The sequence below is a fragment of the Euwallacea fornicatus genome, chromosome 10 (assembly GCF_040115645.1).
Source record: "Euwallacea fornicatus isolate EFF26 chromosome 10, ASM4011564v1, whole genome shotgun sequence".
Taxonomy (NCBI): domain Eukaryota; kingdom Metazoa; phylum Arthropoda; class Insecta; order Coleoptera; family Curculionidae; genus Euwallacea; species Euwallacea fornicatus.
Window position 1 is genome coordinate 2,746,538 of NC_089550.1, and position 26,819 is coordinate 2,773,356.

The following is a 26,819-nucleotide window of genomic DNA, read 5'->3' on the forward strand; positions in this document are numbered from 1 at the left end:
GCTAGATAACGATATTTTATAGCCGATAGCTACATGTCGCTGACAACTCACGGAATTGGTTAGAAGATATTAAATTTTATTGGCTGAGAGGTTATTGATGTTCTCAGCACTGATGAAGATTGCTACAGATACAGATACAAGATCCAATCAATGATAGTACGTGTTAGCGGCAACAATGTCGCATTCTTTTGTGCTGTAAGAGCTGCAAATACCCATAATGACGATGAAGCGAAACATAAAGGTGATGTTGCACTACGACCACGCCAGTGCAAAGTATGATCTGAGGGTCTCCATGGTTGAATTTTAAAAATATTTGGGAGGAGAAATTATTTTGGCAACACTGTATACGCGCAAAATTACTCAAATTAATATACCTACAACATAAGCCAGATGACCTGGATTTGACACATAATACACCGTATATACGTCACTGTGCACGTGGTGGTTTTATTGGCTACAGCTGATTGTCATCCTCAACGCTAATGAAGATTGCTACAGACACAGATACAAGATTCGATCGATGGTAATAAGCTCCAACATTGCCTCTTTGTAGTGTTTTTATAAGCATGTTTGAGATGACATTTGACATTTGATCACGGATAGTAAATGCGATGTTGTTCTCCAGCCACGCCACTGAAAATCGCATTGTTAATGTATTAAGATGGCTTTGTACTATAAACATGCAACATTACATGCATCAGATATCAAATAAAATCCCGCAACAGTCGTAAACGTATCAAAAATGTTAACTTTTTTGTTCATTAGAACACCCAAAATTTCCAATTGTGAATCGTTGCAATAACTTTCGATAAAAACCGCCCACATTCAAATAATCAACATCACAAAACGAACAATATAGTCCGAATAAAAAAATTGAGCAAACTTAAAACCCGGTGAAACACGTTCTAATTGATGGCGGCCTAAATTGAGCCCCCGTGGCTGACAATAGAGTTAGTTATCAGCGACGGGTCGTGAATGAAGCACCTTTTACGAACACCCCACACAAAAGGATCAAATGTCAACCCGGCGAGAAAGAACTTACGACAATGGCCGTCTTTTAAAATAATGCCGCCCTTACACGGATCGACTTTTAGGGGAGGAAGACTTGTAGTTGTAACTTTTCGCGTTAGGGGGGTGAGTTTTCAAGGGACCCGAGCGATGAAGTTTAACGTCGTTTTATGTGCAGTTGTTCGTTAATTGCTATGTCGGAAAACCACCATAATTGGCAACGGCGCGCTCACTCCAACTGTTTCTTCAAAATCATTGAAATTATTCATGATAACGTCCTTCCGGTACTACAATTACACTTCGAGCTATGTTGCCAATAAACCCAAAATTTCCCTATAGGTCGATTTTATATTTTTATTAGTATTCTGTGCGATGATGGCAAAATCCATATGAAAATGCACGGACCCTGTCAGACTATTATACTTACCTGTGGACCGATAAATCACCGCCTATGACAGGTCTATTATTTCACCGGCCATTAAAGAAATAACGAATTCCATTCCGCCATTAAGCACGAATTCGGGGGGAAATTTTAATCGAATCGTCTCTCTTTGGTATTAATAGACTCATTTTTGGTTTGAATTCTTTACCATTTAATAGTGTGATTTGTACGTGTATAACCAATGTTTGGGGAAAAAAGTGAATTTAGACAACGTCGTATGAGTGCCAAATGTGTAATTATCTATTAATATTGGATGAAACATAATTTTTACACTTTCGAGGATATTTTTTGGCAAATAAGGCACTGCCCCATGGTAGTCATCACGTTCTTTATGTAGATTAAGACGGAGCATGAAGCCTCTCTGACGACGAAATGACGTCAAAAAATTCCCCCACTTTTGTTGACATGTCGACAATTCTATTGCTACCTTCACGTTTTTTTAGACCATTTTATATTTTCTTTACCCACACGTTAGGGTCAATGTTAATATCAATATGAAAGAATCTGCACTGAACAGAAGTCAATAAGTTAATTCGTTTTAGTGACAAATTCTAAAATATCAAATCACACGTTAAATATATTGCTAGAAATATAACATTTTTTGCTTTGCATTTTGCTTACCAAAAATCACATTCACTTTAGGAAACCGCAATAGCGTTAAAATTTACGCTTAGTTTTTCCTTAATTCCCATACTTCAAAGTCACGAAAATAATATTGATAACGTTGACATTTTTTTAACATCCTTTATTGAGAAAATTAAATGTTTAATATAAACTAATTATATGTTAATTCTTGACATTAAATTCAATTGTTCACATAAATCACATCTAAATCAGTTGGCACTACATTCTACACACCTAATACACACACATCTACTCATACCACCACTAACCACCACATTCACTATTAATAGAAACCACTCGGTATTCTACCTGTTAGGGCCAAATCATTTAAACTCATAGGTAACCATATCCAGTGAAAAAAAATGAATTAGAATTACTTTAAAGAAATATATGAAACTCCTGATAGTAACTTTTTCAACAAGAGTACCGCATGGTCCAATCTTTGCATTTCCATGGAAAATATCGTCTTGGTAAAGTTATGAGGAATTTGACATATTTTCCTAAACAGATTTAAGTTTGGACCCCATTTTATCAGCGACAGCTAAGTGCTAACTACCGAAGACTTGCAAATGTCATTTAAACTCCATGAAATTAGTAATGACATGTACAGTTAAAATTTGTCGCTTAAGTGTTATCTACACAGATAGCCACAGTGCAGTGTTGCCGTCGGTCTAACTAAATAGATAGAAGCTAAGACACCATCCAGAAGCGTTTAGATTATTATTGTAGCATTTATGAAGCAGTCTTTGATATAGTACATTGAGAAGATACAAGCTTTCTATAGCGGTCTAAGACAGAAGTGAGTGTAGTATGCCTTTAGGTTATGTATTTACAATGTCGGGTAAGCGCATGTCTACACTAACAACGTGTCACACTCTATGTTGACTCACCCTAGATTGGGGCACGCAAATACTTTCGGTTCCGGCTACTAAAGGCCCGTCACACTGGAAATTTAACAAATAAAAATTTTCAACACAATAAAACACCTTTATCAAGGAAATAATTAGCAACAGTAAATGACAAAAGTGCAGCTGTCATTTGTTTTGTTATTGAGTGCATCGATTATACTCGTGTTTTTCCATTAATGGAGTATAACAAAGACATCATCTTGATCCCAAGTCGAATCGATGAATGGTGACGTTAATTGAAGATCAAAAAGCGATATTGCCGATGTTATTTTATTTTCCTCGACTTGCTGAGCTGAAAATATCATTACAGCGGACCGGGTACTAAAAATGAAAAGTGGTCATTTTAATTTCCGCCATATAAATCAAAAACCGGAGTCCCCCGCCAAATTGAGTTTATCGCCGAGACTTACGGCACAATAAATTGAACTTTTCCGTTCGAAACTTGTGTGCGGCGGCCATGTTTACTTCGATTTTTCATATTATATTTCACCGGTTGAAGTATTGTTTCCGTGATTCCGAACGGTTAAATTAATTTCCTCCACTCTTAATCTGGCGTTGTATCTTTTATCGTTCCACTTGAGCCTCCCCATTGGTTTATTTCCAGCTGAGAGACTCCGAATCGATCCGATCCAAGAATCGGGTAAGTTCTATTTAAATTAACTTTGACTGAATCACGCGGATATTTCGAATAACTTAGACACGTGTCCGAAGTGTTGGAGCAGGTTTGTAATAGTTGAACTTTATTCTGGGGGTTAATTAAAACGAATCAATGGAGTGGACATGCAAAGCGTGTCGTTGACTTTATCAACGATTTGTCTGATGAATAAATAAGTTGAGAGAAAATTGAATTTTTCAGTTTTGAAAACAACGATATCTGACCTACTCTAGAATAAAAACAACCCTCATGTTGTTTCCAATATATGGCTTTGGCGGTGAGCTCATTTTCCGGACACAAAGAACTAATCCTTGTAAGACTAAAAGGCTTTTGTTCTTTTCATTGGCTATTCTTTTTCAAGAAAAGCCATATTTTTATCGAAAGCCCTGCTATAGCACAAAAGAACGTGCCAAACGAAGTTTTAATTATATTTCGCCAAGAAAAGTGATATTTGGCTAAACAGTAAACTTTTCTTCATTTTAGGAATCATATTAATATTGTGGATTTTCTCTCAAAAAATAGGAAAATCAAATATATAATAATCGTAAATGGAGGCAATTTCCCTAATAATAAACAGACCCACTTACATCAGGAAGCCATTAGGCTAGTTCAATGACCCTTCTTGTACCGTGAAATTTCATCTGCATTAGCAAAAGCGCCTCGCAATAGGAAATGGACTTTGCCCTTTCCGTGCAAATGAGCACATATTCCTTAGCTTATATTTAGAAAAGAATACATCAAATTGATACCTACTTTCAGCTACAAATTTAAGTTATTAATGGTAACACAGTATTGCTCTTTTATCAAAACTATCACGGGTGAACGGTGGATGAAACAAAGGAGTGAGACAAGGATACCCTACTTGGAAGTAGCTGTCAGAGGAGGCTCGCTGTGTTGCCACATTCAAATAAAGTGGCTCATTCAAAGGTTGAAAACATGTTAAGATTCAAATGTCTCAAAACTCTCTGTTCTATCTGTTACCAGATGGCAAAATAGCTACGATGACTCTCAAAAATGTCTCCCAAAAAGAGAAGTTATTATTAAAGAAAACTCATAACTTCGGGGCAAAGTTTCCATAGGAAAGTTTTCTTGAGGGGGAGAATTTAGCAATCTGCTGCCATGACACGGCAATCAGATTTTTATTTCGAAAAATATTGTCAGCGTCCCCATAATCCAAATTTTACTTTCACGTTCTAAATTTCTGAATTACTACGCGATCAATGAAAGCACGTTGTTTCTTACAAGACCAATAAAAATAGTTCCCGATTCCTGGAACACCAAAATTCAAGCCAGCTTTTATTTTTGATATGCAGATGAGTGTAAACGCAAACCGTGAGTGAGATTATAAGGCTGCCTGATGGTTATGGGTGAATTGCGTGACTAGGCAAAAAAATCGCGTTTTGCAGTCAGTATGGAAATCCAACACCTTTGGCCTGAGTAACGATTATTTTTCAGTAGGTCTTTTTAAATTAAGCGTGTATAAGTAATATAATTTATAAACTGCCTAAACGTTATTTGTGTGGCGAGAAGCCATCGCAGTCCACAATAAACAAATAAATAAATAAATAAATATATTCATACACACACACACACACAATTATATATATATATATATATAATTTACTTGCGTCATTTTCACTTTTTATTTCCATAGCAAAACTTTTATGCTTCAATAAAAATTTCTCACAGTTTTTACATTCAAATAGGCACCATTAGTAGAATTAACATTTTAGTTAATAATTAATTATTCGCGTTCGGAAGTATTTGTTTTCATTAATATACAGGGTATTTTTTAAACATGTGTTCGGAATCGCTGAATTTCCGAAATTAGGGTATTAACTATTATATTCATGTATCCTAGTTGGTAGTGGTCACTTTTCACCCAACAGACCTGCCCCGTGGGTATGCCATCATGCCTAATAATGAACGACAAACATTTTGATTGAGTTGTCTATTCGTTTTTGTTTAAATAATAATATTTAAAAAATATATTTCTATAGATTTCAAAAATTAAGCTATTCTGGACATATGTTCAAAGAAATATTTAATTTTATTTTGACTCCAGGAATATATCATTAAAGATGCGCCGCATGCTTAAGAAACACCTGGTATAACAAATGTTAAAAACACTCTAACACACTTCTGCACATTTATGCCCTTTATACTACTACTGTCCTGTCCACCTAGATGAACAAGGAAAAGAGTGAACGTGCCTCACCACAAATACCACTTCAGCAACTAATTTTTGACTGAATAATGAACACGTATTTTACATTAAAGTTCTTAATTTTCAGTTGAATCAATATGTGTATTGGGAACACTATGAAGTTATTTCATATCAGTGTCACCATCATGGTAATATATGAACATTGTAGAGACAGTTATTGAAATAAATTAGGTTTTCTGCAGACTTTTTGCATAAACTCAGTAATTCGTACTAGCCTTGATCCATTCTTATCTCGAACTCCCGAATTGAATCATGTGACGATATTTCTACTTTGTGCACTAAATTTGTTCATTTAAATCAATATTTCAATTAAAAAACATCGCTAAAACCGATTTCTCATTCAATTAATTAACGAGCTGACAGTTGATGCTCGATTGTTCCATCGAATAAAAAGCAATAATTTGATTAGTCGGGTTTTCCAACAACGGCGACTAGATTTGGTTGATTCTCCTCTCAGCAGCTTTATGAATGATATATTCATGACTAGGCAACCAAACAAACTCCTGGTCCATTAAAAATGAATTTTCCAAGATTTCTATGCACGGGAAAATGACTCGCAATAAGCGCCTTAAAGAGCGGAAAAGGCTCTTTGAGTATGATTGTCGTAGCTGAGATCATTTTATTTGATGCGAGCTAATTTTGCTCGAGTAATATGAAGCTTATATATTTGTACTTATGAATGAAGTTGTATGTTCCAAAGGAGTTTATTATACAACGAAAAGGAACATGAAATATGCTCATCATAAATCCATAAATTGCCATGCAAAGAAAGCCTTTGCGGGCAATTTCCTCAATTCCCACCAAGGCAGTCTTAACACAAAACACCCCTATAAAAGGAAACCATTTTAATTCTATTTTTATTAGTTTCGTGTTCGTTTCTGTCGGCATTAAAAATTCTTCTCAACGGCACTTGAATTATTGATTTGATCCTATGTCTTAACATACACACATACATACATATAAGGAAAACTTTTTGATATTGATTTTGCGTATTTGTTTTCAAGTTAAAACACGTGTCAGAACAAATGCAATATGTTATTCTGTTGCAAGATTTAAGCGAAGGCAGCTTGCAGTGATTCCAGGCATTTCTCCAATGCCGCGAAAAATCATGCTTCCACTAATGTGTTAAAGTCGTATGCTGTTTTTATAACTTTGCAAAGAGGCTACTTTCTATAAGAAGTATTATAATAATTACCGGTTTTCATTATTTCCATGGAATCTTTCAGGTAAAATTGTCAACACTTTGATCTATTAATCCTTAACAATACCCGAAGTTTCTAATAAGTCCTCATTCATTATTTCGTGAAAATTTTGAATATTTAAAGTTTTTTTTTAAATGTTTTACCCGGTTTTTCCACTACATCAGCCGTCCTTAAGGCCGACTATTCAATTGGATAGGTTTCATATCAAATTAGCTTCCGTATATTAAATCCTGGTTTAGCTTTGAGCCTTTGAAAATTTCTCTTACTTCGCTGCACTTTGAGTTTCGTAGTACTGATTAAAAGATGAAATACTAGATTTTTTGTGGGCTCCTGGGATTTGCTGTTTCAATATACGTACTTGCTCCGCATAGAGAAGATTAGGTGCAAGATACAATGCACAAATCCCGGAAATTAACGCGGAATAACTAAATCATTTGCCTCCTTAATCCGTCGCTATTGCCGGCTTGCACCGCAGTCCGCAGTTCCGCCGCAGATAAGGGCCCCACAGACGCCCCAAATCCCGGTCAGATAGGTTAGAAATGTCAGGTCTAGTTTACAATAACCCGTATCATGTTTGGGGAAGCTGGAAATTTTTGAGTGGATTATCTAACAACTAATAATAATGCCAGAAAATCGAGGAAGGCTGAACGATTTCGAATAGTCCAGGAAATTACCCAAATTTCGGGACGTTTCGTTAATATGAAAACAGGAATCATTTCTGAATGAGTTCTACTAAAATTCTTTCATGTTAAGCGATCACAGAAACCGCCTTCTGATTAATTGCATTTCATCAATCAGTCTCTGCCTATAGGAAAATTTGCGGTTACGTAATTAATAGGAACAGTTATTTCTTTGCATTTATATTCCCTAGAACACTTTGTCAAATTATAATTTGGAAATAGCGTGACACGTGTCGATTCTGTCACCTAAACGTGAGCTGCGACAGTTTTAAAGGTCTCTCCTTGTTTACCTCACATAGAAATCATCATAATCATATCGAACTTGGAACATCGTTAACAGGCAATTAAAAGTCAAATGATTAATAATCATACCAACGACAAGTACTACAATATAAATTTTTTAAATTTTGCCATGGTGCAACTACACATTTTTTGACTTACAATCTTGGTCACACTGATGGTCGAAAATTCAATTACAGAACTTCTAATTAATCAGCAGATTGATCGCATATTTTTAATTCATGAATTGATCATATTAGCAGCTTATATGTTCAATAAACAACTCATGAATTACAATAATATATGAAAGCGACTTCAAAAATAACCACTCAGAACACTCTTCTCGTGTCTCTAATGTTGACAAAGGTTCATTTTGACATCACTCATGGGAAACGCTTTTCTCCCCATTTAAGCAAATTTCCCTTAGTATGACGAGAAAATTCCCTAGGAATGGCGTCAATATGACATGTTTTTTGTTGATGTGGTACGTATGTAAACTACATTTAAATACATCATTGTACTCTTCACATTCGAAACTTGAGCCCTGAAACCAAATTTTGTGTTCTGCATATATCTTTACATACCAAGGCTACAAATAATCCTTCGTGATTGGCTCTAAAATGACATGCTCCAGGCAGAATAAACCACCAATGTAATTACACTTTATGCATACACAAGCAAAATATGAAATTGTTCATACCAAGCGCATAATTTGTCGTACCAATGACATATCTTTAAACTTGCAAATTATTGCCCTCGACCTAGGCCCATTTGAGCGGAAAATTGGGCCCCAATATGAACCGTAATTGAGACGAACGTTCTAATGACCCATGTCCACTGGACACGTTTGTTTGCCCATGCCCAATATCGACAACATTGGTCTGTTTACCATGAGTGGCAATTTCGGAATATTAATTATGATGCCGAATTCAATTTAGAGACGATGCAATGACGTCATTATTGACATTTTAACTCTAAACTAACAAGCATTACGGAAAACGCAACACTTCCAATATTACTGTCTTGGTTTGTGTGTCGCCATAAGATGAAGTTAATACGATGACCGTGGGACAAAAAAATTTTTGGGTATTAACTCGAACTAATCATTCTAACTTTGCTTTCTCTATGTTTTTCAATTATAAAACTATTTTCTTACTTTTAGGTTAAGATAAAATATATGTATGTGTACTCACCCTGTGGTCCTTAGGCCTGGTCTCCTGCCTCCTAGGTGCCCCTCCTTCTAAATCCGGATAAATCAAATTCCTCACTGCTCCCTTGAAGCGCGGTTCGAAGAACACACTGGGCAGAGCTAAGAGGGTCAGCTTAGTGTTGTACCATTTGGGTAGTCCACCCACATATACATCAGAATTGGTCTCAAACTTCCCGAAATTGAACTCCTTCCCTTTGCAAGTGCGCATTTGCGATACATTATCAACGGTTAAAATTGTGCGTTCCTCGTGCCGCTGCAGCTGCACTTTATGCCAATGCCCATCATTTAGTTCTTTACCCACGGTGATGATCTGCGCTCCCCCTCCCAAATTGAAGCGCAGCCTCAAAGCCCCCTCTACTAATTTAATTTCAAAAAAATCGTAGGTACCCCCATCATCCGTATAGAGCAAAAGTCCGTTGGGGTCATTGGTTTTGAACTCGAATTCGAGAGTCCCATTTGTACCACCCCCCCACTTCCGAAATTGTGAGTACGACTCGGCCGTTCCGTCCAATACGAAACCATACACGTGGCAGTAGCTGAGCACAAGCACGATCGACGCAATGAACTGCATCCTTGTTGCGCGTTGTTGAGGTTAGAAAAGCGACGACGTTTCGACGGTGCGCGCTCTCATCGATCCGTGCGGGAACGAACAGGAAACACGCGGCATGTCTCTCGAGAATTAAGCGGTGGTAAATACGATATGTGCTGTTCCGGCTATTGATAAAACGGATAATGTTTCAGCTCCGGTTCTCTTATAGAGGGAGCTAAGCCGGCATGCAGGTTGATCGAAAGGGGCTTCACTCCGGCTCTTTGAGCTGCGTTTTTGTACGGCGACCTGGAAGAAATTTGGTGCTTTAAAAGCAGAAAATTTTGTTTCAAGGGATGTTATAATCTGATTAATTCCAAATTCAGCAAGGGAAAATACACACTTGTTAATTGCCTTAATGTTCTTTTAACCACAAAAAATCTTCGCGCTCAAATCCATTGCTGTGGGAACACTTTTTTTGTGCATAATGGTTAGCTTCAAAGATTTTTTTTTAATATTGAAATTTTTTATATGTTTCTCATTCACAACCTCATTCACAGATATTATTTCTTAAAAGGGGTTTACAATAATTAAAAAAAAAGGTACCTGTTCCAAAGAGCCCTATGCAAAATCCTTCTCTCCAACCCAGAAAGTCGCCAGAAAGTCGCATTATTTTCGAAAAGTTTCTTTCCCCGGAAATAAAATTTCATCCAGGACACATAAATATTACAAAACTCGCATATTTAACGGTTAAAGAACACATTATCCCGGTAAATTCAAGCCAAAACGTATATTTTCATTAATGCATCACATGAATAGACCCCATTTCTTGTAAAAACTAGCTGATGCAACGTCATATGACACGTAGGGTAAAGACAAGGGAAAATCGCAGAAAATATAACGTTCCCATGAGTAAGTTGTTACTATTTCTGTCATTGTTGACATTTCGCCATTAGAAAAAGAAAGAAAGATATTCGTGGCAGGTTTTTAATGTTAATAAAGGATGATCATAAAAAATAAATCTGAAGAAGACGTTAAAACATCAGCGAAAGACGGAGATTAATTCATTTGTTAGTTAGATATTTGGTGGTAAATACTAAATTGCTTAATCAACGCCCCATGTTTACAGTTCACCACCTATGGTGAGGTCCTGTTTAATGATCACCCGTTATTTCAATTAGTGAATGGAGCGTTGCGCCGCAATATAAACAACTTTTCTTAAGCCTCACTGGCTGCTTTATTCATTTTTTCGATCTTTTCAATTTTGTTCACGGTTGTATAAACATATTATAGTATAATTTTTGTAATACAATGCTCTCTTTTCGATGTTACCCTCTATGACCTCGATGAGATTATCAATTTAAGGTATTTGAACTCTGAAGGTCCTCATTGCTAATTTAAAATTTTTAGACTGATGGAGGCTACGAATACTAAAATTCATAGAAACTATTCAAATAACTCTTCGTTTTGACGTCATTCCCTGATATAATTCGACCAGATGATCACACCTTTGAGTATATTTCTTCAGGAATAATGTTAAAAGCCATTGAACTAAGACGGTGACATTGATCACCCGTAACTTTCTTCATCTCTCTCATGCGCGTTAACATTATATAAAGCCCTTCTTCTCGCCAATCTGACGCCACAGCGAAAACTTTACTCGTATAGTTCGATAACTAGTCAGGCAATGAAATTGCATATTCCAATAAAGTAGTATTAGAGAAAGTATGTATATTATGGAATAGTATTTCACGTACTCACAAAACCTTAAACACCTCAATAAAAGATATTATAATGCATTATATGGATACCCATTATCTCGAATCAGTGAGAGAATTTAGCCAAAAGAAACCTTTGGTAAAGTCAACGATTTTATAGCAAGACCTCATAAGGGGCTCATAATAACGAATCGCAGTGGAATTGGAGCCTGACTTGGCCCAAGCGATAATCAGAATAAATTTCCATAACCGAGCCCCGTCCGAAATATCTATTAAGCTAGTCCCCACTGCGGAGAAATAGAAGAATTTCGGGTTGGCAACTGGAATATGGACCAAAATTGCTTTTGCCGATCTTATTCATTCCGACAAACCCCATTTCTTATTCATGAGCTGAAGAATTTGTTTCGCACGAAGGGATTTAGCGCCTGTCACGGCGACGATATTGTTTTTTAAAAGGAACGGGGCCCCTTTTCGCCCTTTTAAATATATGTGAAGTTTCTTGAATCCGGAATTCGAGCCGATCAATAAAAGATTAGACGTTACATATACCTACTCCGATGCGGCTGAGATTCTATTTGTGTACGATTGGGGGGTTAGGGAATTATTTACGAGGCGTGACACTGCTTTTGGATTTACCTTATGGGAGAGGCAAGCAACCCCATCCAGTTATGTGAGGAAGGAAAAAAATTTATAAAAGTGGTAGAAATAAATAAAGTAGCAAGTTAAGCATCCGCATCAGAAAAGTTGTCTACAATGTAGCGCCATTCCTTCCTTTTATTGACAAATTAATTCTCCCAAACTTGAGTGTCCCCTAATCATATTTCTCTCTTTTTTTAATGAGGAAACATAAACAAGGACAGTAGAATTCTCGAGAGCAATCTTTAATAAAGATTTCTGACTGAAATTTTAAATACGTATTTTTCCTTCACCAAGCTGTTAAGAAACTATGAGATTTTCATGTGGTGCCTATTTAATTCGACACATGCAATTTGTGATGATTTCGTTCACCATTCTTTTAAAAATAGGACAAAAATAGAATAAATTTGTGACCAAAACTATGCTAACAAACGTTCATTCAGTAGTATTCAAGTTTATCATGAATGATAGTGTTAATTTCCTTTACCAAATTGACAAGACACCATAAAAGAATTTTTTTTAAAGATATCTTTTAAGTTTTTGTTATATGACAAAGTGGAATAAGTAAATCCTTCACCATAATACCGAGAAATGTTGGTTTAATAGTCAGAGTTCTATATTTTGCTTTATTCTATAAATTTCAACGATGTGGTAAAGGTTAGAATTCGAATACTTGTATCCTTCGTCAATATAAATTAAAACATTAATTATTGATAGCAAAATCGCCAATTTCTGCAGTACAGAATGGGAAACTAACGAAATTTAAGTATATGGAATCTACCGCAAATACTTTGTCTCAAAAAATCTCTCAATGGGTAAACATACGTAGAAAAATGACTTAATTTTGTATTGGTTACCTGATAAACAGTAATACACTGAGTTAACATTAACTCATTTTGGTTTTAATGAAGAACCAAAAATTTATATTTTAAATGGATTTCTCCACTCCTTAACGGCCCCAAACACCCCCCAATTCAATATGATGTAAACAAAGAGGAACTAATTACCATTACACGAGTGCCTCCCTCTCTTTACCATAATGATTTCGAAATTCTAAAACTGCGCTTTGGCGCATACAAAAAAGCACAAAACCGAAAATGCGCTTCCCCCGAAAATTAGGTTAGAACCTGCGTCGCAACCCCCTGAAAATCACCCCCCTCCCCTTACATCCAATGATAATTTACAACCCCTCGCATGCACTATCTATGTAGATTTACAACATTTAAAATCCATAAGCTCGGCCCTAATGGAAAATTAATGTCCCTTGAGGAATTTCGATTGCTGGCCATACCGATTGGACTTCCTTGGAAAGGTGGCTTACCTTAGGGCTAATGAGCAATGGAGATGAGCCAAATGAAAGACACGAAACCGTCCAGAAGCACCATAAAAATGTTTACAAAACGAGTCCAAATTTAACTAGAGACGGGTGAAGTCGCGGCGAACGCGATATTCGTGTTTCTGACCGTTTTGCAGGGGGTGACGTTGCGATTTGGGGTAGTGCAGGGGCGCAGGACAGCGTGCGCCCTGCCCGATTATTAAGGGCGCTAGATAAGGGCTGTTCTCACGAAAGTAGCCATAAAATTCTTTGATTTTTGTTTATGGGTTCTTTTGCCGTAGCTGTTCCGTGAAGATTCCTACCACCAATTATTTTTTTCATATTTTATCAATCCTCTTATCTATAGTGGTAGTGCTTAAAAGGGCCTTTATTTCAAATTTCCGCGACACTCACATGTCCACATCCATGACCCATTAAACTTACTAAAAGTTTAAAGTTTGCTCATAAATTTGATACGTTCTTGCGAGTCCCTCTCTGCCTGATCCTTATTAATATTAATTCCGTTATACATGGTCGCCTTAAAATCGAAAATAATACCAGATATTTAATGCTCACAAATGCAATTCCTCACTGAAAACTCTCACAGGACCGTATTCAGACCTGGAAGTGATAATTATATCAATATTAACGCTTAAAATGCTTAAAAAATTAAAGGTAAAGGCTCAGGTGCTAGAAAATCTAGAAAAATTACGGAATCTTCAGCACAAAGCTGATACGCCTCTGACTTTAAAGTACAATTTTCGTAAACTTAAAGAGGACGTTCGACAGTGCCGCAATATATGCAAGGACCGCAAAAAAAATTTTCCACTACGTAACTCAAAAAGTATCGCAAAAGCCCTTTTGTTATGCATTGCCGTACTTATTTGACCAGAATTTTAAACAGTCAGATTACAATTATTATCTTTGCAATTGACATATGGTGTAATGAACAGTGGCAGACCATATTCGACTCATATGTGGGTATTTTCATAATAAAGTTCTATATTAAAAAACTTAAAAACTTGCAAATGGAACGCGGGACGCCTCTGAGTTTTTCGCTATGTTGAGACTAATTTAGTTGTATTTAGGCACTGATAATTGACTTCTTACATTATAGTCAGTGGGCTGGAAGACTCATTCAAAATAAGTATTTATTGAAAGATAATGCAGTTGTGGGTATAAAAATCCATTTACAGTTCATGCATATAATGAACTAATTTTTCTTGATTCAGGCTCTTTATACAGCGAATAATTCTGATTATATTCCTTCCATTTACATATGCTGATAGCCCAGAATTCCTTTATATGCATGACAATGGTCCATATGTTTTCCAAGCCATTATACGTTGATTGAGAGCCCATAATGTCACTTATGAGTTGGCCACCACAATCACCCGTCATGAATCCCATAGAGCACGTATAAAAGATACTGCAAAGGCAACTCAATCCACTCATCTCGCGAATTTATGACAAATTGGCTCTTCAGAACATGCTCATAGAGCAGTCACAACTTTTACCATAAGACATGGGATGATTTGAATACACCAAGACGTTGCCGTGCTGTTATTCGTCCTCGTGGTAATAACCTGAGATGTTCAAGAAATTTTAGGTAAATTAATTGTGATTTAATGTCATTATAAAAATCAAAAGTATGTTTATTTCTAAGTTCCTTTTAAGCAGTGTATTAGTCTACGGCAGAGTAGATTCAAAAATCTCTTATTTGTTAAGAAAGAAGCTCGCACGCATCTGCGTTTTAAGGCTATATGCCGAATTTTCAGGGACGACGTTGAGGCTTTCAATTTATTCAATGTGCTGATTTTCCTGGTAACTACTGAGACCTGTGGAAAACTATGGCCAGATATATTATTTTGACAAATTACTTGCAAAAATGTATATACAAACTAAATGCAATTTTTGTCGAAATTCATTGGAAAATTGAGGTAGCGCTCCTCTCCATTATACAGCATAAAGTTCATTTTTCAAGACATAAAAAATTCATTCAAATATTTGTATTGGTCAGTAGCGACGTGCGATCGTTTAAATCGAAACGATTTAAAGAAAACTCAGTTTTACAAATTATTTCCGCCATGAGGAGAGTTCTGCTTGTTTCCAAGTCATATTGCTTACTTTGCCTCAAAAAAATCAATGACAGAATACGTTGTAGGCGACATAGAGGCTGGAAAAGCCCTTTTTGCAGGCTCTAAATTATTTTAACGGCGTAGTAGTATGCTTTTCCTATTTTCCAGAGTTGTCTTTCAATAATTAATCAAAGTGAAACAGAAAAATCGGTACCTCGTGCACTTTTGCTATTAAAACAAAAAGGACTTTACGTTAATTAAATTTTCGGGAAAGATTCGTCCTCCTCGTGCCTCAGACAATTTACGGAATGCAAATAGACCGTCGTCTCGTCCTAGAAATTAATAACAGAAAAAATTTAATTAACTTTCCCTTCTGACCGATGTGATCCATAAACTTGAACCTTAAGGTACTTTCAATCGTCCGACAAATTCCTTCTTACATTATTTTTCTATTTAAAGAAAAAAAAGGCATACAAGAAGCGGCCCGGGTTCCCTTCTAATGAAGCGTAAAAATACAAAAGAAGAGAAATTGTCTGAGTTTAGATGCGTCCTGCAAAGACTTTGCTGTTTTGTTAGGTACAATTTGACGAAGCTAAATTAGAAAAGTCCGGCTTTTGTTCCACAGCGCTAACGAAAAGCACTTTGTTTAATTAAATTTTCCATTTACAGGTTTAATCGGGAGAATGCAGGATGCAGTTAATATGTCTTGATGAGCCTCCATTAGCGGAAAGCGATGTTTCTGAGTCTATGCCGATATAGAAAAACCACCACGAAGAAATTTCTGTTGGTTGCATGGGTGTTGGTTAATACCATTAATCTTACATTATTATCCCCTCATTAATCTACAGTGCGTCTCTAAATTGTCCAATTATACCCCCCGAGCAGGCAAATTTTTAACAAATTAGTATTTTCTTAGCATCTAAAAGCAACTTTAAATAGAGCAAAAAATACCGTTTATTCACTTTTTTAAAGTACTGTTCAACTGATTTTATTTACGATAAGAATTTTTACATCTTTTTTCCATTTATAGCTCTTTTTGCAAAAACTAATGGATAGATTATAAATCGCATTACACCATTAAATATAGTTTTGAAATACCTCTAATTTGAGGTGTTACTCAACCCACGCTTTAATTATTAAAAATCGACCCTTTTGCCCTATCAGCTATTTAAACATCACTTAGAGTAATAAATAAAAGTCGTATTTTTAACAAATCATTTTGGCCCTATTTAATGATGTCTTTGAATATGAAGAAAATACTACTGTGTTAAAAATTCGAAAAGGGAGGGAGCAATTTATAGCCACACAGTAGAACCACAACATAACTTCATTGCAACCCCACTAAATCGATTTTCCAAGGATAATTTCGCTTAGCGTTTTCGATGGTCCAAAATCCCGCAGAGGAACTTTAGAGACTACTCAGCGCCATGTACTAACAGAGCCATCTACTAACGGGGCTTTCCTCGTTTTCAATTAACTGGCTCCGAAGGCTTCGCTATTGTCTCCAATTAGGTGTTGTCCTCGTTTCAGAATGAGAGACATGCGGAAACACCTGCTGGTTCCCAATGGAAAAAGCGCCTGAGTTTCGACAGTATTGATGTAGAATTTATCCATAGTTATCGAAGCAATAAAAGTTGTATTATGGAATTTGTTGTTTAATGAAATTGTGTAGGACTTGTAAAGGAGTTTCGCTATTATCGTTATTGAGCTAAAGCTCCATTCTATTTTAGTGCTAAACTTTCGGAAATTCACCTTGATCTACAGGGCTCTTACATCGGATATTTTATATGTGCTTTAAATATGGTTGTGTATTCATGGATTCAGATTTCAGCTCCTCAAGCCATTTTTGGCTTCTAGCTTCTTTAGTGAATTTATTGTGGACTACAGGATGACTCAGAACTACGGGATCAAACTTCTAGGAATTATTCAGGACAATAATAGAAATTTTTTAAGAATAAGAACCCATGTTGGGAAATGTCTTCAAAGCTAAGAAAGTGCCATAAAAAAATACATTTTTACACGTAACTGCCTTAAGACGTTATAAGGCTGCAACACCTTAAGGAGATATTTCCAGACATGGGGATATGCCTTCAGTAATTGCACTGAATAATCGCTAGCAGTTTAATTTTATAGTTCTGAATTACCTTGTATAATAAATATTTAGATCGAAATAATCAATCTATTGCCGTAATGGAGAAGACTTCTGAAACTTTTGTCCATACTATTTGATGAATTTCATCAATATGGATCTCTCTTAAAGAATGAATTTTTGGCCACAATCATATCCATCATTCCCCATAAATCAGGATTTTTTGTTATAGATTAAAAAATAATGTTCATATTTATGGTTTCTTGCAAACTTTAATCGGATCCAGATTAAATCTTTCCTAGAACCCCTAAAATGGTGAATCGACATTGACACATAGATGGGATTCTGCACCTACTTCCATTAATTTTCAATACTTAAGTGAATTGAAATCGCACTTAATACACTATTTAAACATGACAGATCTAGAAATATTAGTTCGCACAAATAACCAATCATATACGAAACAGTCTTCATCAATATTTAAAATGAATAATATAATATTTTGTCATCACAAATTAGTTATTTTATGTAATTTTTGGTTACTATTGTTATTGCTAAAGGTCTTAATTCATCAAAATAAAAAACTTCATAAAAACCTTAATCATAATACCTTCTATTTGTCTTCCACATCAATTTTTGCTGAAAATATGTTTGTTATTAAATGGCAACGTCGCTAGTAGTACAACTTAACTGAATTTTTTGTACACCCTAATGAAAGATAAATTCGGTTGGACCAGTGTTTCAGATTTTGCATATATGTCAATATTGGCCTTAATGAAAAGAAAAGCTCAATAATAAAGAATTTTAATCAAGAGAATGATTTTAATATTACAATCTGATTTAATGACCGACGGAAATTTAATTGTTTTTAGTAAAATTTATTTCTAAAAAATACCAATTAAATTACGTTTATTGTAATTTAATTAATTATTGGAAGCTCAAAGCAAATTTTAAACGTTTCCGGCAATTTATAATACATTAACGACACATCAACGCAAATTTATTATTCATTCTTCAATTTTCAATTAAATCAAAAACTAAATCTAAGAGTCAATATTTAAGAGCGGCAATACTGCCGTTCAAAATGACTAATCCTATGCTAGCGCCTCTGTCGGAGTTCATTCTAAGTTAGTTTTTCTCGCGTCGCTTTGTTGAAAGAAGCTTCGGTTATTTCCTACTTTTGAACTCGTTTTAGTTCAAATTTCGGTTAATTGCATAAACTTGAGTGTCGTGTAGTGTTTCCAAAACCTTCAAGTATGTGTTTTCCAAGGAGAGTATCTTCGAGTCGAATAAGTAAGGTACGAAATTGGCATTATCAGAGTGACGAGTCTCAAAATGAATAACCCTGCGTTTTTGGCTCGTTAGTATAAGATAAACTTTAAGTTTGGTGCTTATTGTTGGTTTTGTATTTTCCCCAATGTTTTTTGGTCAGTTTTATATAGCTGTAAGTCTTTTTTGAATTTCTTCACTGTTTTATACAGCATTTCGAGATGCTGAGGGCATCGCGAGGCGCCATGTTTTTCAAATAGAAAATTCTGATTGGTCGAGGTTAAATGTGAAGTCTAGCGATAAATTCAAATTATAATTCATTAAACAGACCTTTTGGAAAAGTTACTTGAAGTACTTAATACTCCAGTAATATTGGGCTACTCATTTTTAATACGTTTTAAAATGTGAAGTTAATTAATATTTAGAGTTCATATTATGATCATGAACTTTTATGGAAAAGTATTATTAGGTGTCAGAGAACCATCATAATGCATGGAGTTTTATTTTTTTATTTGATGAAAAATAAAATTATTTCTTATAGCACCTATAAACGTATTTTTGAAATATTTTAGAACACTGATGCTCCCAATTTAAGATAGTTATGTAGTGACCTCTAAACTATGAAAATGAAACAAGAAATTCCCAATAAAATAAAAATTACTTTATTCAACATAATAATCTCACAATCACACTTCATTAAATATATCAAATATAAAATTCCATAATAAATAATTTGACTCAGTGTAACAATAAATCAGAGTTATTAGCAGTCTGTAACATATTTCACACTGTGTCATTTTTAAAACTGCAAAAAATGACACGAGTCTTGCAGACAATACTTATCACATCACCGTTCAATATGTCTTTACAGTCTTAAAAAACCTAAGTTTATTTCATTATTAACTGTCTCATATATTTCTTTATTGACTTGTAAAAACTGTTTGATTTAAGTTTTATATCTACTATATTACTACTATTTGGACATCTACTCAGGTAACCGTTAATTGCACTAAACCCCCTCATTGACTATTTTAGAAAAGACTTGGTAATACTTGCAATAATCATTGTTATAATACTTAAAATATACAGGGTAATTTGCAAAACATTCGACAAGAAACCAGTACTTGTAGAAATTCTACAAATGGTTAAAACAATGATAGACCTTAATTGTATATTAAGAGGATTATAAATTAATAAAATTCTAAAAATTACCCACCCATAAGCCACTCCTCCTGGAGCTATTAGTCATTTCAGTTTTATATCAACTAAAAATATTAATAAATGAATTACATTTTCAAAATTTGGCTATTCAATCTTAGGACATTTCTGAAATATAGTTTTTTATATATTTTATTTATGTTATAAACATGAATAAAATATTTATATGACAAATTGATTTGTTTTGAGCTTGTCTACATGCACCTGTACTGTGTCAATTGCATTGCGAATCACTTTGTATAGAAAACATGTTAATATAACTGGGCAAGGAAGCTATATTAAAAAAAGAAGGAAAATGAATAGAAAAAACCTATTATAGACGCCATCATGAAGTTCCATATTTACCATTCTCGAACAATCCCCTACGGAAAAACGGCGAAAAACTGACTAATGCTGATTTGGTGATTGGTCCACCGTAAGCCAATGGGCAGCTAGGCAGTGACTTACAAGTGTCAATCAGCCGTTTGAGATAAAATTCTAGCTGGCGCTTCCGGGATTGAGCCACAGTTTCCGTGTTGCCAAAAAATTTTTTTGAAGGAAAGGAAATTGAGGAAACCTAAAGAAAACCCTTATTTTTTCCCTAAAAACAACAAAAAAAGAATAAGTGGCAACTTGCTTTGTCTTTGTAACGCGCCTTCATGGCAATGTGCAGATCCCTAAATCGGCTGTAGCGTCTTAAAACTGACCACCTCTCATCCACTGTGAATATCCGAATTTCATACTCATAATGAGTTTTGCTGCCAGCCCCTCTTAGGCAGTAATCAGTTATACTGATAATAGAATCACAGTCGAAATCTAGATCATTTTTAATTCAGAACAAAACTAAACTACTGGATATGAAACAAGAACCTACCAGTTGCTATTGAGGGCATTGACCTATACAGGTATTGGTTATATAGTGGTAACCTATTATTGTGATTCTATGGGAGACAAATAAGCATAATTAATCATGCCACTTCTAAAAAAATTTCTTACTTGGACTGAAGAAGAATACAAGGCACTAGTAGATCCAGTATGTAAAGGTTTGATAGGGCTGGGACTGTCCAAATCCTGCAATGGATGTTCCAACGCCGGAGATAAGAACGAGCAACATCCGTACTTTATTGCCATGTATTGGCGTTGAAGTTCTTGTAGATACTGAAATGACATGTGAGCTTGAAAGATTTTATATCCAATTTAATCAATCTCGAAATCAATAAAAATAGGGTAATATTTTAAAGTAAATTTTTGAGGACCCACAATTTTGAAATGCTACTTATGTCCAAAATTTTCCAAGGCATTTTCTATTTATAAACTCAGGTATAGATTGTCCAAAATTGTCCATTAGGTGTGTTTTAACGGAGAGGAAAACCAACTATGGAAAAACTTACCATAATTTGCTTATCCAAATGCCCCTTCGGCACTTGATTATCTAAATTTCGCATAATCGTCCCTTTGTGCTGTGATATTTTATGCGACAGTCGCTTCAAAGTCTCTGCATCTTTCCTACGATTTTTTCTGGAAATGGGTGAATGATTCTCTATTGAACTTGTCGATTGGGAATCGCTGATCATCCCTTCATTGCTGGACAAATCGTCACAACTTTCCTCAGGCTGAGTCCGAACAGAAAAGGCCCTTAATCCCACCCCACTGTCGCTCATGAGAGGGTCTATACTTGGAGGCTCGAGGGTGTTTCCATATTCTAGTGGAGTACCACAACTGTTTGGAGCTGTGTGATATGTGGCACTGCTTAAGGTTGTAGCTTCAGTTGAGGAAGGAGGCGTGGTGGGGGGTTCTACTGAGTTGACTTTCTTGAGGTTTAAAGTGAGGCTGGAAAGAAATGCTTTTTAAATGTGACCTTTCTAGTTAGGAACACATACCTTTGTTTTTTCTGTTCGATTTGCGCCAATTCCTCTTCAGTCCTCTTGGCTAATGAGTCTCTTAAATCACAAATACTTTGATTTTTCTCAAAGTCATATAGATTTAAGTTTGTTTGATCACTGACTATTCCTATGAGCTTCTGATCAATTTCCTTTATGCTTTGCTGACGATCGCAGAGTATTTGCACTCGCCGATTGAGTTCTGCTTGCAATTCCGCCAATTCTTTGCGCTTAAAAAGAAATAATTTTTAACAGAAAATTTTTTTCTGAGAATAGGAAAAATTACGTGGTGATTTACGAGCTTTTGTATCACATCTGGCGCTCTTATAGTGTTCAATATTTCTATTAAACTATCACCTTCACTGTCTGATAAGGGGGTATTTTGGGACTTTGCCGCTAATTCCTGAAAAAAAAAGCCGTTTTGTTGTATTTTAAACTTTTAAAGATTAATCTTTGGGATGAATGATAAAAACAAAATATAATTACATTATGAAGGTTAGTAAGATTCTCAAGTCAAGGCCAATATTTCATAAAAATATTAGATCAATGTCTAAGGATTAGTAATACAAAACAATAAAACAAAAAAATACCTGAAACAAAACTTTGGATCGAGAATCGGGAAAACTGATATCACTTGCATGCGCGGAGACCATTTTACAGGTGTCCCTAAACATGGACAGAAAATCTGAGGGCAATTTTTGCAACGTGCCCCAGTCTCCATTAATCTAAACAAAAAATAATTCCTAGCTCTATTCAAAAATCTCAAAGAAAGCACTTACCTCCCCCAAAACTTTCATTCGCTCATATTCCAATTGCTGTCTCTGGAGAATTAGCTCTTGCTCTCTTCTTTTCAGGTCCTTCTCTCTATCTCTTTGTTGTTCAGTCAGTTGTCTCCAATTCTTATGCATTTGGTTAGTCTACAAATCATTATATATAATATCCCTATATATTACATATTAGTAGATTTACCTGCTCTGCATAATCCTTTCCCGCTAGCTTCTTCTCTGATGCAAGCTTTGCTTGAGCCTCTTCCAAACTCTTCTTCCTCATCTCAAATGCCTCTTTGCTCTTCTCAAACTGCTCCTGCTCTCTTTCAAACTGTTCCTTTTCCCTCTCCAATCGCTCCCTCTGCAAGTCCATTTCAACCTTATCTTCCTCGGCGCTGTAAAATTAATTGAAATCTTAGCATAAGAAACAATATTAACATAAGTACTCACGAATGTAAATTTTCCATCGATTGCGCCAAATCTGGTGTGGACCAACTGAGTAAACTCAATCTGGCCAAGTTGTGAGTGTTTTCACTTTTCCTGAGCTCAGCAGCTTCAGCAGGGTCATTGAATCTGAAAACATGAGCTTTTCCGAAGAAAATAATGCAACCTTGAGATAATTTAGCTGGGGATTCTAGTTGTTGGTTGTTGAGCAAAATGTACGCTCCGGGTTTGGGAATTAATGTGGCTGTTCCACTGTGGAAGGTTATTGTACAATGTTCAGTCTCCATCCCGGCTCCTATTGAACAAAATTAATAACTAAATCAGTTATCTCTGACAACATTGTGGAATAGGGACGGTGGTAAAAGATGCGGCATTGAATATTCTTGATCAACTTACCCCGTAACACAATGTCTTGTTGCACTTCTGAGTTCCCTGAACCTATGCTTGTTGTTCCTTCCTAAAACAAATAATTTCAATTACTCCATGAATTACTTTGGTCAATCCTCTGAAGCAAAATTGTCGTTTCCGGAACTAAACCATTTCATAATCCCAACGTCGCTATTATGAAAACCCAACTAACCTTTAAATCATAGAGTGTCACCCCTGTACTTAGCGGATCATCATCAATGGCCACCAAGTGAGGCCTGTCTGAGTCCAACACCACTCCAGCCCCCGATTTCCTTAATCCTAAAGCCGTCTGCTCTCTCAAAATCTCCTGCGCCGCCATCCATTTTCCAGTCCATTCATCTGTTAGCTCCTGCATCATAAAAAAAAGGTCAGCAATCTCCTCAAATATTGCCAACTAACCTTTTCTCTAGTTTCCTTCTCTTGAATCTGCTGCGCCAAGTTCTGGTCTGATTTCTCTTTGCAGAACATCAATGTTTTGAGGTTGCTAATCTCATTCCTTAATTCCCTGATCAATTTCACATTTGGATCTTCGTTAATTGTCGGCTTATTGATTATATTCTTGGCCCGATTCGCGTATCGCAAAGTACTTAAAGTCTCCCCATAGTTGCAGTCTGCAGGACTAATGGCTGCAATCATTATAGTCTTGGAGTTGCCTCCTAAACTGTCCTTAAGTAGCCAAGTCAGGACTGAGTCTCTGTAAGGGATAAAGGATTTTCTCTGGCCATTTGGGTCTTTACGGTCCGACGTTGACAGTTCAGCAAGAGTTGATATAACGGAGCCTAGAGTGACTAGAGATTTGTTGATGTGGGCCCCTTCTTTGAGCCTCAGGCCTGTGGCCCCTGTGGTGTCAGCTCTTTCACTTCCAGCAAGATCCACAAGATGAATCTAAAATGAGTCATTTCAGTTACTCAAAACATTTAAGTAACTAAAAAAAATCTAACTTTGGAAACAGTTTCACGGGGGACTCCATTACAGTAGCTTGCTTGAACAAATGTAATAGTAAAAATTGCATGACTGCGGCTACTGACATCATTCATGTTAGTTGATGCAGTAGTCCTATGTGAATTTCCTCTGAAAATTACTTAGTGAATATCTGAAATGAATATTCAATAAAGTGTGTTACTTCATCATACACTCCTGAATGTGCTCATAATTAGCTACCAAACGCGTAGTCAAACCCTGCACGTAAGGCCCCCTTTTCGGGTGCTCTCTAACCTTCAAACTAGCGTTCTCCTTTTGGTTTATGAGCAAGTCAGCCACCCTTTCCTTGTAAATCTCTAAATAACTCACTTGCACTTTATGCGTAGTGCTTCTCTTTGAGTTTTCATTCATCCTTTCAAATAAAGCTTTGCATATTCGCGGTATCAGACCTTGATTATCCTACAGTAAGAATTATTGCAGTGCGGAATACAATAATTTTGTTGGAAAGTTTCTTACTGGTGAGCCCATCATGGTAAAGGTTTTTCCACTTCCAGTTTGGCCATAAGCAAAGACGCAGGCGTTGTAGCCCTCAAAGGCGCAAGCCACTACTTCAGTGCCCAAGTCCTCGTATACCATTTCTTGAGAAGCAAAGGTCTCTGATTGATCATCATGAGACCAATAAGAATGGTCGAATGTGAATTCTTTATATCTGATGTTTTCATCTCTTGTGTTTGCCTGTAGACAAATAACATTAAAATCCACCCCCAATTAAAATGAAGACAAAACTTAAACTTCAGTTAAATAAATAAATATATGAGCGCTTTGTTTCAAAAAGCACAAATAAACAAAGTATTACATAGTTTTTTAGCCTAATGACGTCTTAAATCTTAATAGTAGCTAGAAATAATTAGCTTCACATTAAATTGTTGGAATTATGTTTTTAAGATATTAAAAACAAAAATGTTACATTAACAAATTATGCCTAAACCCCTTAAAAAAGAAACATATGAACAGAAAGAAGCTTAACAAGTTCCTTGATATTAATACTGGTGCCATCTCTAATTAACAGGCAATAGATTATATAAATACAAGCTGGCAATAAAATATAATGGGTATGAAGTAGCTTTCACCACAATTACTATATTTTACCTGTGTAAAGATGGTATTATTTCTGATTTATTGTCAAAATAGCTATCTGTTTCATTAATTGAAATGTTTACAAATATGATTTTAAAATATTAACAGCAAATAAAATACACTATTTCTATCTTCTTTTAAATAACTGTTGAATCCTTTTGAATACACCAGCATTATTTTTTTTAACACTCTAGAGTTCAGCAATAAAGCTGTTTCATACTTATGTTTATAGAAACTTTTTCCTTGTTTTGACTGGAAGAATATCTTCTTAAACTTTTACTATTTGTTTAGGGAACATCCTGTATAGGACAACTGGATTTGTTTCTTAAGCTATTTAATTTATGTTTAAAGATGGAAACATTGAGTTCGAAATTATAGATATAAAAGGACTACTTATGGAAAAAAATTACAAAATTTATTCAGTGACACTAAAATGTTTCTATTTTTCCTTTTTTGATATGTTTATGCTTACTTAATAAAGGCCATACTGCTCTGCAGTAGTTGGAAGAAGAATTCTCTTATAATACATAATAATTTGATTTTATTTTTGCCTCTACAATCTTAATCTGAGCATCAACCAGTTAAATGTACCTAATGAGTGCTCCATTTACTTCTTACATTCACTTAATTTGATTTCCCTTAAAGTATCTAAACATTTACTTTATTTATGGCTGTTTTGTATATGAAACTTTGGATCAAACCACAAACTACAGCTACAGATATGTTGCTAGAAACTGCACAAGAGCGCCTGCCAAAACTTTGCCCTACATTTAACATTAGCTAACCAGCCAACAAAGACCCACCTTGCAGTTCAATATACTCGTTTTCTTGCCATCCATTTGAATAATTCGCTGTGCATTCATATCCGTTTCTCTAAAAAATAAATTAAAATACATGAGAAAAATGCTGGTTCACTCATGCATGCGATTTCTACCTTCGGTTGAAGGGCCTCACACGGACGGCCACTTTCACCGATGCCATTTTTGTGAAATTAACTGAATTATCACTTATTCAAACAACATTATTGAGGAATTTAACATTTTCCTTGCTTTATTTATGAAAAATATTTGTTAAAATCGTCTGTGATTTTCACCTTGGGATGTGATGTTGTGGTGCAGCGGATGAACAAAAACAATAATGCGTGACGTTGTGCGTCATGACTAGTAATAAATGTCAATTTGGCATATTCTCAACATGTC

At 35.5% G+C, this 26,819-nt stretch overlaps 2 protein-coding genes across 5 annotated transcripts in view; both read right to left on the reverse strand.

Moving 5' to 3' along the window:
* Nrx-1 (Neurexin 1) overlaps nucleotides 1-13,572 on the reverse strand; it is a 52,449-nt gene extending 38,877 nt beyond the window's left edge. For 2 of the 3 annotated variants that reach the window (XM_066286288.1, XM_066286287.1), the window contains exons 1-3: nucleotides 13,437-13,572; nucleotides 9,219-10,070; nucleotides 2,965-3,018 (exon numbers count right to left, since the gene is read on the reverse strand). In XM_066286288.1, coding sequence (XP_066142385.1) covers nucleotides 2,965-3,018; nucleotides 9,219-9,806 — 642 coding nt within the window. In that variant the 5' untranslated portion in view covers nucleotides 9,807-10,070; nucleotides 13,437-13,572. The remainder of the gene's footprint in view (nucleotides 1-2,964; nucleotides 3,019-9,218; nucleotides 10,071-13,436) is intronic. The other variant, XM_066286289.1, reaches the window with a different exon arrangement.
* Nucleotides 13,573-19,505: 5,933 nt separating this feature from the next.
* On the reverse strand, nucleotides 19,506-26,764 carry Klp98A (kinesin-like protein 98A). Of its 2 annotated transcripts, XM_066286541.1 has the most exons (19): nucleotides 26,555-26,764; nucleotides 26,424-26,493; nucleotides 25,000-25,218; nucleotides 24,686-24,942; nucleotides 24,504-24,633; nucleotides 23,962-24,447; nucleotides 23,735-23,911; nucleotides 23,551-23,611; nucleotides 23,161-23,449; nucleotides 22,913-23,105; nucleotides 22,723-22,860; nucleotides 22,534-22,668; nucleotides 22,230-22,346; nucleotides 21,944-22,173; nucleotides 21,455-21,893; nucleotides 21,060-21,221; nucleotides 20,938-21,004; nucleotides 20,701-20,879; nucleotides 19,506-20,640 (listed from the first exon to the last, which is right to left on the reverse strand). In XM_066286541.1, exons 1-19 carry the CDS (start codon nucleotides 26,599-26,601, stop codon nucleotides 20,410-20,412), a joined length of 3,627 nt encoding a protein of 1,208 aa, XP_066142638.1. In that variant the 5' UTR covers nucleotides 26,602-26,764; the 3' UTR covers nucleotides 19,506-20,409. The 2 variants fall into 2 exon arrangements, with proteins under 2 accessions (XP_066142638.1, XP_066142639.1); XM_066286542.1 differs by lacking the exon at nucleotides 22,534-22,668.
* Between the last annotated feature and the right edge of the window lie 55 nt (nucleotides 26,765-26,819).